At 41.1% G+C, this 10,980-nt stretch overlaps 2 protein-coding genes across 3 annotated transcripts; one reads left to right on the forward strand and one right to left on the reverse strand.

Moving 5' to 3' along the window:
* Window positions 1–57: 57 nt before the first annotated feature.
* LOC108840324 (uncharacterized) lies at window positions 58–3,707 on the reverse strand. Of its 2 annotated transcripts, none has more exons than XM_018613159.2 (13): window positions 3,493–3,707; window positions 3,247–3,368; window positions 3,059–3,147; window positions 2,929–2,964; window positions 2,744–2,837; window positions 2,633–2,675; window positions 2,400–2,500; window positions 1,752–2,310; window positions 1,420–1,588; window positions 762–1,330; window positions 551–686; window positions 260–463; window positions 58–188 (listed from the first exon to the last, which is right to left on the reverse strand). In XM_018613159.2, exons 1-13 carry the CDS (start codon window positions 3,705–3,707, stop codon window positions 75–77), a joined length of 2,451 nt encoding a protein of 816 aa, XP_018468661.1. In that variant the 3' UTR covers window positions 58–74. The 2 variants fall into 2 exon arrangements, with proteins under 2 accessions (XP_018468661.1, XP_018468660.1); XM_018613158.2 differs by having other exon boundaries at window positions 1,414–1,588.
* An 800-nt stretch (window positions 3,708–4,507) lies between these two features.
* Window positions 4,508–6,403, forward strand: LOC108829097 (S-type anion channel SLAH2; the record flags this gene model as incomplete). Its single annotated transcript, XM_057003389.1, is given in 4 exon segments — window positions 4,508–4,724; window positions 4,835–5,237; window positions 5,501–6,271; window positions 6,372–6,403. Coding segments are annotated over 3 exon segments (1,175 nt in total), but the record flags the coding sequence as incomplete, so codon positions are not given.
* Window positions 6,404–10,980: the final 4,577 nt, after the last annotated feature.

Below are 10,980 nucleotides of genomic sequence, written 5' to 3' on the forward strand. Positions count from 1 at the left end.
CTAATTAGTGGAATATCAGACACAGAGAGATGAAAACTTTTGTGGAAGATGTATAGAGGAGTTGAATAGAGCTATCAAAGGAAGTAAGAGAGCTGTTCCTTCTTCCTGGAGCCTCCTTCTCCATACAAATCATTCCACTGCTTCAGTTCATTCATCCCTGCTCCTTCGGCTGCAAAGCTAGCAGCAACCTGCAGATGTAAATCAATTAGCTTTTTTGTCTGCACAAGATTATCAAACACAACTAAGTGCCTTTAGTTACCTGGCTTTTAGCCACTCTCATGTCTTCCATGCTCAAAGCTCTCAGCGTTATAACTCTCTCCTCAGATCCTTCTTCTTCTTTTGCTTCGGATTCCTCTTCACTACCCTTCTCTGCTTCTTCTCTCTTCTTCCTCTCCTGGTCTTTCAAGCATTCCTGCTTTATCAACTCCCTCACGGGTCTATATGCAGCTGTTGTGCAAAAGTTCTGTTTGTATAACGTTTCACTATAATCAGTCCATAAAGAAGAGAAGATGCAGGTGTATGTAAAGATGAGATGAGACTCATGTCAAACCTTAAGGTCACTTCCACTGTATCCATCTGTCATCTGCGCAAGCTCATGGAAATCAAGATTCTCTGTTTTCTCTTTTGACAATAACGTTCTCAAGATCTTCTCTCTGCTCTCAACCGGTGGAAGACCAACCATGATTCTGTCTCCCAAACAAAACAAAACAAAAAATCAGATCAAACCAAAGTTTAAATGAGTGAGTACAAGGTCCACTTACCTTCGTTCAAACCTTCTAATGATGGCTTCATCTAGATCAAAAGGCCTGTTTGTCGCTGCAAGAACAAGAATCCTATCACCAGAACTCGACATAAGCCCATCCCAATGTGTCATGAACTCATTTTTAATCTTCCTCATAGCTTCATGCTCTCCAACTCTAGTCCTCTGCCCCAGCATGCTATCCACTTCATCCACAAATATAATAGTGGGAGACACTTTAGCTGCTAAGGTGAACAAAGCTCTCACGTTCTTCTCGTCTTCTCCAAACCACTTCGAAGTGATTGTGGACATGGACACGTTTATAAAACTAGCTCCAGCTTCGTTAGCAATGGCTTTTGCCATCATAGTTTTCCCGGTACCAGGTGGTCCAAAGAGGAGGATACCTCTGCAGGGCTTGAGGAGACCACCTTTGAACAGGTCAGGCCTACGAAGAGGAAGCATGACAAGCTCTTGAAGTGATTCTTTGGTTTCATCTAGTGAACCTATATCAGCAAACGTCACACCAATCTCATTTGCTGGGATAACCTCTGGTCTTATCCTCTTCTCAAATTCATTATCAGGAGCCACCTCCTACAAAACCAAAAACCTGTAAAGGTAAGGCAAATACATTTTGAGATATGAATGTTTTGAAATAGTATTGTTTTAGTTTTTACATTTACAGGTGCTTTTGGAGGCAGGGGACATTCATTCTTTGCTGCAGGAACCGTCTCAGATTTGGACTCACTCTTTACTATCCCTTCACCTTCATCTCCCTGCACCTTGGACTCAATGTTTCTGTCCATCTTCAAGGAGTTACCTTCCTGGAGTATGCTCAGTCCATGGGACAAGCTGGTGCAGAACCGTTTAATCAGAAGGTGAAAAAAAAAATTGTTGTATTAAATATTTAAGAGCCGGTTCTTAGTTTTTCTAGTTAAAAGTTTAGAGACGGATTCTTATATTATGCTAAAAACCCCCCACCCTAAGAATCCCTCAATAAACATGCTCTTAGTACCTGTTGGAAGATATTACAAGCCTTCCGTTTTTGTATTCGGGTTCTTTATTGTTCATCAGATGGTAAGAGATTGCAGAGACCACAATCTCCTCAATGTGACTGCTTAGGAACATTGTATCCGCATGGCATATGGAACCTAAGTCATCGCATTCGAGGTCATTAGCGGCAAGAACCTCAGCTATGTGGTTCTTGTTGTCCTGAAACTGTATCTGTTTCATGTCGTCTTCGAATCTCGTTTTCCAGCTCATGAGCTGAGACTCATCCTCCGGTGGTCGGATCTCTATGTTGTAAGGAAACAAAGCGGAAATGCCTTCTCCTACTTCTTGGCAGTCATCTTCAGGTTCTAATAGTCTTGATCCGAGAAGTAGAACAGGTCCAGAAAGCTTAGACAAGAGCCTCTGGAACAGCTTGTAGAACCTTTCTGATTGAATAAGCTTCTCGACGTCCCTTAGGTATATTATGATGGGATTGGTTTCAGAAACCGAAACCAAGACCTTGTAAAGTGACTGAAGGAAGAGTCTCTCATCAAAGCACAAGTTTGTATTGCGTTTGCTTGAAGCTATAAAGGTATAAACAGCCACAAATGAGCAAGGGGTCTTTAAGAGTTTAAGAGGGTTTAGGACTAGTTTGAAGAAGATGGTTACACACCTGAAACAGAAGTTGCAGAACGGGAAGATATGCTACTGATATCAGAAGCAGCAGAAGCATTTCGCTTCAGTCTATTAGGATGGCTTGAGCCTTCAAAGCCTCTGGTGGTTTCAAAGAAACTAGTGAGCTTACATAAAACATATAAAGCTATCTATCTCTTACAGCTTGATTAAAACCCGCCAAGAGAGTTTCAAGCTACGCATAAGAAGACAAAAAGAAAGCAAAAATGATACCTTGAAGTAAGATCGTTGCCACTAGTGAGCCTACGCAAGGTACCTACCATATACAATAATAAGTCAATAATATGCTTACAATAAGCATTATTAAGGGCAATGATTATGTACCTCTTGGTTCTTCCCTTTGGGTGAGCATAGAGAAAGACCCCATCAAATTCGACATTTTGTCCAATGTCATCTCAGAAATAGACCTCTTGTGACACTATCAAAGCAATAGGGGATGAAATAAAAAATTAGAAAAGAAAAAAAAAACAGAATCATTTTCTACTGACAAAACTAACAAAGTAACGTACAGGTTCCTTCCTGACGCACCCGTACTTGCTCTGCATCTGTATCAATGAGAGTAAAAACGAATTTAAAGCTTACAATCTACTCTTTTTCTTGGTGGCAAAATACTAAAACTATATATGCAATAAGTGTCACCTTAATAGAGAAGTCGGTTACATCTAGTAGCAATAGTTTCGATTCAAAATAATGAGCCAATGCTTTTGCAAGCATCTGCTGGTAAAATTCTGCGGAGAAGAGGGAGACAAGACCAAAGTTACACAAGATTTGGATAAGAACACTGAGACTCGGGTTCGAACACAAAAGAGGATGATAGATGGTTTTACCAGCAGGTCCAGATAGTAGAATGGCCTTACTCGCAGGTGCAAGATTACGTGTGTGCTTGGAAATATCGAACTGCTTTAGATGAACATAAGCTGCACTTGTCAATAAAAGCCGAGTTTTCTCGCTGCAATAATCAAATACAGACACATCATTTGATGAGTAGAATAAATTATGATCCCAACATTTTCAAAGAAATGCATCTTTCTTGTAGGACAAGCTAAGGTTTTATGTGTCCTCCTTGGTTTTACCTAAGGAAATAAGGAAACTCGTCGAAAGTGACGCTACTCTCTCTTCCATCAACAATCTGCCTCACCAACTCTTGCTCAATCTTTTCTCCCGTAAGCCCATCCTCTGCAGTGACCGAGCCGTTTGCCCATTTGCCTAAACCTTGACCTGACGCTAGCCCGAGACCTAGCCCAACACCAACGCCTAACGCTGAAAACAATACACTCTTCTGCTCCATTTCTGCCTAACAAATCCTCGGTTCAAACCCAAAAGCATTCCCTAATAGAAAAGTGGTCTTTGTGTTTGTTTTTTAATTATCTTTCTCAAATAACCAAAGCTAGTTTTGGTCTCACAAGTTTTTGTAGTTGAGGATTCTTTTTGTTGTAAATAAGAATCTGGTGGACGACGGAGAATACAAATAGGTTTGATGGGCGTGGGACGATCGTCCTCTATCTATAGAAATGCTTGCGTTAACTCTTATGGTCGTTAACCCTTTTGCCGGGAAAATCAACCATTTGTAAAGTTTCTAATAAAAATAGCCTATGAGGATATTGATTTTTTAGATTTAGTATTCGAAGGCCCATTAGTGTTCTATGAAAAACTAGTATTCGAAGGCCCAATATCATTATACACATTAAACCAATTATATATTCGAATGTACACACTAGTGAAAAGTAGAGACGCGGCTAAACGAGACGGCAAAGAGGCACTTCTCTCGTTTACTGTTTGACTTTGGAGTCCACCAAAACACACATTCCAAGGAACAATTATCACCGAGTTTCTTAACCTAATTGTTTGTATATTCAATGCGAAGGTTATATTGTTGCACAAATAGCTTCTTTTGGCGATAGCATGGGACAGATCTCAGACCAAAAAATCACCGCTTCATGAAAGATCCTTTTAGCTGTGCACAGAACAAATGAGACAATTAAAAGTGACTGTTAGACAACGCACTACTAGTCAAAACACAAGTGCTTGAATAAAAACAAAAGGGCAAAGACATCACACTTTATTTTTCTTTCGACAGCTCTACAACTTTATCTGAACGGCAATCACTTTACGTAACTATCCCGTTCTCACCGCACATATACAGTATATTCTGGTCTCTCGGTGGACTTATTTGACTTATATATACGGGGGGCAGCCACTGTCCCTTGCCCATACCTAATCACTACTCTGTTTTCTTTTTTGGTAAAAAACTACTATGTTCTTTACACTGATCAGATCTACGTCTTCTGTTTCCATCACTTTCTCTGTAAGTATATATGGTTTATATGTTAAATACAGTTAATCCAATAGAGAGTAGTATGTATCTTTGAATGTGACGTTCTTTTTTAAGTTTGGTTTATATGTTTATAAGTGCAGTTCCAAATTAATGTACTAAACCAAAGTAAAGATGAATAACCCGAGATCGGCTAGTTCTTCAGTTTCTCCAGCAACTCCAGATCTATTAGACAATCATCGTCAATCAAGTTCTGGAGAGTTCTCACGATTAGACAAACGAACCGGACCAAGGAAGATGACGTTTCACTCCAAGTCTATGCCTAGAGGTTCCATGTTTCTTGACCAAGAAGCTTTTAGAAACTCCCACGACAAGAGGTATGACCTATTCAGGACCATGTCAGGGAAGCTCGAACGTCAGATATCGAATTTACGTGGAAAACCCGTTGACAGCTCGTTGCAGGAGGAGGATAAAGAGATCACTGAATCTCTAACCGCTGATAGATTCTTTGACGCTCTTCAAGGCCCTGAACTTGAAACTCTCAAGGTATTGTTCTTGCTTGTTCTTGAACTGTTTGTTAATTCATGTTAATAAACTCGAATTAACTTTGGGAAAAAAAAAAACAACTTAAGAAAGCAAAACACATATTGAGTCAAATATCAGTTTAAAGTTTATTTATATGTTATGTGAAGAAATATTTATAATCCTTACTTTAAAACCGATATTTTTTTAAGAAAGAAGAATTATTAACTAGTGAAAATTAATTTAGTTCGAGAAGCTTATGATGTTTTGTATTGGTGGAAGAACAGGAGAAGGAGAAGATAGTTTTGCCTGAGGACAAAACGTGGCCATTTCTTCTACGCTTCCCAATAACATCGTACGGGATGTGTCTCGGTGTAAGCAGCCAAGCCATCATGTGGAAGACTTTAGCAACCACAAAAGCCGAGAAGTTCTTGCACTTGACGCAAGTGGTCAACCACATGCTTTGGTGGATCTCTCTCGTCCTCCTCCTCGCCGTCTCCATCACTTACCTCTTCAAAACCATCTTCTTCTTCCAGGCGGTACGCAGAGAGTTCAAGCATCCCATCCGTGTCAACTTCTTCTTCGCTCCTCTCATATCAGTCCTCTTCATGGCACTTGGAATCCCACATTCCATCACCTCGAATCTTCCCTCTATCCTTTGGTACTTCTTGATGGCTCCCGTCTTGTTTCTTGAAATGAAGATTTACGGACAGTGGATGTCTGGTGGACAAAGACGCCTCTCCAAAGTTGCCAACCCTACAAATCACCTTGCCATCGTCGGAAACTTTGCTGGAGCACTTCTGGGGGCATCGATGGGGTTGGAGGAAGGACCAATGTTCTTCTTCGCCGTAGGGTTGGCTTATTATTTGGTCTTGTTTGTGACTCTCTATCAGAGACTTCCCACAAACGAAACGTTACCTAAAGAGCTACACCCTGTCTTTTTCCTCTTTGTGGCTGCACCGGCTATCGCTTCCATGGCTTGGACCCAGCTTTACGGCTCTTTTGATATTGGTTCACGCCTTTACTTCTTCATCTCCTTGTTCTTGTACTTCTCTCTGGTAATTTTTTCTTCAGTAACATAGTCGCAGTGAAAACAGAGGAAGTTGCTTGCTACACAAGAAATGTTAATCGCTTCACTTGTGGTGGTTCTTTTTTCAGGTTGTTCGGATAAACTTCTTCCGTGGATTCAAGTAAGCTGTTTATAAATGATTAGCATAGTCTAGAGACCAAATTAATTATATGTTATCTAATATATATTAAAGTCGCCTAAGGATCGAATGTGTGAATATGAAAGCTTGTTAATAAAACAGTTTCTTCGTTTTATTAAACTCTTAACTTCTTGAGATCATCTTACAATATAGATCTCTATATATAGGGTCTTAGCTTAACCTATTACAATGTGATCTAGAAACTTAACATAAATCTAAATCAAGTTTTTCCTTTTTAGTTATTCAAACTTCCTTTTATGAATAACTTGTTTCCTAAGCTATCTTTGAAGCTTATCCAACATTCTCCCTTCTAAGCTTCAAGCCATCTTTGCTTAAGTCTTGAACTTGAATCAGCTCCCTCATCTCTTTGAACTTGATTCTTGCTAAAGCTTTAGTTAGGATGTCCGCTTTCTGCTTTTCTCCAGGAACATGTTCCACATCAATCTCGTCTTGCTCTACTCGTTCGCGAATGAAATGGAACCTCTTGTGAATGTGCTTGCTTCTTCGGTGAAACACGGGATTCTTGGCTAATGATATAGCTGACTTGTTGTCCACTCGTATCATCGTCTTCTTCATCTCTTTTCCTGTAATCTCACTTATCAAATCTTGTATCCAGACCGCCTGCTTTGCTGCTTCCGTTGCCGCCATATACTCTGCTTCACACGAGCTTAAAGACACAGTGTCTTGCTTCTGCGAGCACCAAGTGATTGGCGTTTCTCCTAGACAAAACAAGTGACCTGTCGTACTTCTTCCATCGTCCGGATCCGTGTTGTGACTACTGTCACTATATCCCACGAGATTCATTGATCCACCTTGCTCGTAAGATAATCCGTACCCGACTGTTCCCTTTAAGTACCTTAGCACTTGCTTCAGTGCGTTGCCGTGAGACGTTCTTGGTGAGTGCATATATCTACTCAAGATGCCCACTGCGTAACACATGTCTGGTCTTGAGTGCATAAGATATCTAAGACAGCCAATTCTTCTTCGATAAAGTGTAGCATCTATCTCAGGTTCGTCGAGGCCTTTTGAGAGTTGCAGACCGAACTCCATGGGTATACATGTCGAGTTGCAGTCGTCCATTGCAGCTTCCTCCAATACTCTCATCGCATATGCTTCTTGATTGATCATGATGTACTTTGAGCTTTGTCTTACTTCCAATCCGAGGTAGTATGTTAGAAGACCCAAATCAGACATCTCAAAGTTCTTCGACATGTTCTTCTTAAACTCTGAGATTTCTTTTGCAGAGTCTCCGGTAATGAACAAGTCGTCAACGTAGATAGCTACGATAAGAAGCTTTCCTTTATCATCCTTTCGATAGACCGAATTTTCTTTAGAACACCTCTTGAAGCCGAGTTGCTTCAAAGTTCGATCAAGCTTTATGTTCCAAGCTCGTGGAGCTTGTTTCAATCCATACAAGGCCTTGGAGAGTTTGAAAACCTTATGCTCTTCTCCCTTCTTTTCAAACCCTTCAGGCTGTGACACATAAACTTCTTCGTGTAACTCACCATGTAAGAATGCTGTTTTGACGTCTAGATGGTGAATCTCCCACTTGTTCGCAGCAGCTAACCCAATCAGGAGTCTTATGGTCTCTAATCGAGCCACTGGTGCAAACACTTCATCAAAGTCGATACCATGTTCTTGTACGTAACCTTTAGCTACGAGTCTCGCTTTGAACTTGTTGATAGATCCATCAGCGTTTCTTTTGATCTTGAAGATCCACTTGAGACCGATGATCTTTGCTCCTGCTGGCTTGTCTGTTAGCGTCCATGTCTTGTTTATGTTGATAGAATGGATCTCGTCTTCACATGCCTTCGTCCATCTTTTATCTCCCTTTGCTTCTTGGAAATTCTTTGGCTCATCATTGATAACATGAAGCAGCAGCTCACATTCTATCTCAGCAAGTAAAATGTAGTCATCTAGGTAACTAGGTTTACTTGTTTGACGAGTTGAGCGCCTTACTTCCTGTGTCGAGCTTTGATCAACTTCTTCTTCTTCGTTGTGTGTTACATCTGATTCTGCGTGTGTAACACCTGTTTCGTCTTCTTGCTGCTCTGTTTCTGCATTCGCGGTTTCTTCTTGTTGTGTGCTGGATATAAACGGACCATTCCCTTCGTTTACAGTCAATCCCCACGTCATATGGAACATACCAGAGTCGTCTTGTCCTTCCTTAGTAGCTCCCTTCCAATTCCAACAAGTCTTCTCGTCAAAAATTACGTCCCGACTTACGACTATCCTTTTGAAGGTAGGATTATAAAGTCGATAAGCTTTCGTGCCTGGTTCGATTCCGAGATGAACAAGAGCTTGAGAACGATCATCAAGTTTTCTTAGATGAACTGAATCTACTTTCGCGTGAGCAACACATCCAAAAACTCTTATGTGACCTACGTTAGGCTTTCCTCCCTTCAAGCTTTCGTATGGAGTTTTATTCTTCAATGCTCTAGTAGGAACACGATTGATCACATATGTTGCGTGTCGCACGGCTTCTCCCCACATGTAGTTCGGTACCTTCATAGCTTTCATCATGCTTCGAGTCATCTCCATTAAAGTACGATTCCTTCTCTCCACAACTCCATTCTGTTGTGGAGTATATGGTGCTGTTAAATGGCGTTTGATGCCATGTTTGTTGCAGAAGTCTTGGAAATCCTTTGACGTGAACTCTCCTCCTCTATCCGTACGGAGTGTTCCGATTGTCTTGTTTGCTTCCCTCTCAACAAGGGCTTTAAAACTCTTGAATCTATCAAAGGCTTCACTCTTTTCTCTCAACAAAATAGACCACATATATCTCGTACAATCATCAACTATGACGAAGATATAGTTGTTGTGACCTTGTGTTGCCGGTGATATGGGACCGCACAGATCCGCGTGTAACAGCTCGAGAGCAACCGAAGCTCTGTATGCAGTTGCTGCAGGAAAGCTGTGACGCGTCTGCTTCCCGACCAAACACGAGTCACACAACTGCTTCTCTTCATGTATTTCAGGTAAGCCACGAACCATATCATGTGTTGCCATGACCCTTATTGTCTTGAAGCTTATATGACCAAGGCGTGCGTGCCATCTCCATGGTTCCTCCTTGATCTTTGCGAGTAGACAAGTAGGTTTACCGACTTTGAGTGATATCTTATATAGACGATTAGAAGCTCTCTGAACTTTCACCAAAAGTCTACCGCTTGGATCTCTCAAAGTGAGGTAATTCTCTTTCATCCTTATGTCACACCCTTGTTCAGTTGCTTGACCCAGACTTAGTATGTTACTCTTCAAGTTTGGTATGTAATATATGTCGGTTAGGAGCTTCTGTTCCCCTGTCTTGGCTTCAAAGAGAATAGATCCTTTGCCGTTTATATCTACATACGAGCCATCTCCGAACTTGACTTTTCCTTTGATGTTCTCGTTGAGCTCTGAGAAGTAAGATCTTTCACCAGTCATGTGATTGCTCGCACCGTTGTCTAGATACCATATACCATCTTCTTTCTTGCTTGGCTCTAGTGAATTCGGTAAGACTTTCTCTTCGTTGAGATACACAACTTGATGCATGTATAACGCAGCTTCTGCTACCTCCGTCTCTGTCTTGTTGAGCTCTTGTTTCTCTTCTTTCTTCTCAGGACACACGGATTTGAAGTGTCCCTTCTTCTTACAATTGAAGCATGTGATCTGGGAGTAGTCTTTCTTTTCTTTGTTCCCCTCGCCAGTGTTGCTTCTTCCTCGTCCTCTACCTCTGTTTCCTTGACCACGACCACGATATGATCCTCTTCCTCTGCCTCTCGAGTTCTGATCGCTTGATGTTTCAGTGCTTGAGAACAACAGATTGTTTTGTTGATCATATGCAGTTTTGCCTTTGACTCGTTCTTCATATGCTTTGAGTCTTCCAATAATATCTTCAAACGAGGTTTTGTTTAGATCAAGCATCTGCTCTATTGATGCCGTCATGTGAATGAATTTCATTGGTAGACTGTTGAGAAGTTTCTTCACGAGCTTTGGTTGATCAATGCTCTGTCCCAACGAGGACGCTTTTGATGCAAGCTCTGTTAACTTGCTCGTGAAGTTATATATACTGTCCGAGTCTTCCATACTTAATCGATCGAATTCATTCATCAGCGTTAGTAGACGAGCTTCTTTAACGCGTTCAACACCAAGGTTTCTGGTTTTAATGGCTTCCCATATAACTTTAGGGGAGTCATCTTCTCCGGCTTGTAAAACCATCGCTTCAGGTATTGAACCGAACAGAAGTCCCGTTGCGAGATCGTTTCTTTCTTCGTCGTCAGTGCCTGGATCTACTGCACCCCAAACTTTGTGAACCTTTAACAGAATCTTCATCCTCTTTGCCCAAACAGTGTAGTTCGTCGTATTGAGCATCGGACAGATTACAGCACTCGGAAAGTCTTCTCTTCTTCCTAGTGGCTTCATCTCTGTTAAAGCTTTTGTATCAGCCATGGATACAGCTTCTCGATTTCACAATCACACAAAAACCTAAGCTCTGATACCAAATAAAGTCGCCTAAGGATCGAATGTGTGAATATGAAAGCTTGTTAATAAAACAGTTTCTTCGTTTTATTAAACTCTTA

This window comes from Raphanus sativus, chromosome 2 (assembly GCF_000801105.2).
Source record: "Raphanus sativus cultivar WK10039 chromosome 2, ASM80110v3, whole genome shotgun sequence".
Taxonomy (NCBI): Eukaryota; Viridiplantae; Streptophyta; class Magnoliopsida; order Brassicales; family Brassicaceae; genus Raphanus; species Raphanus sativus.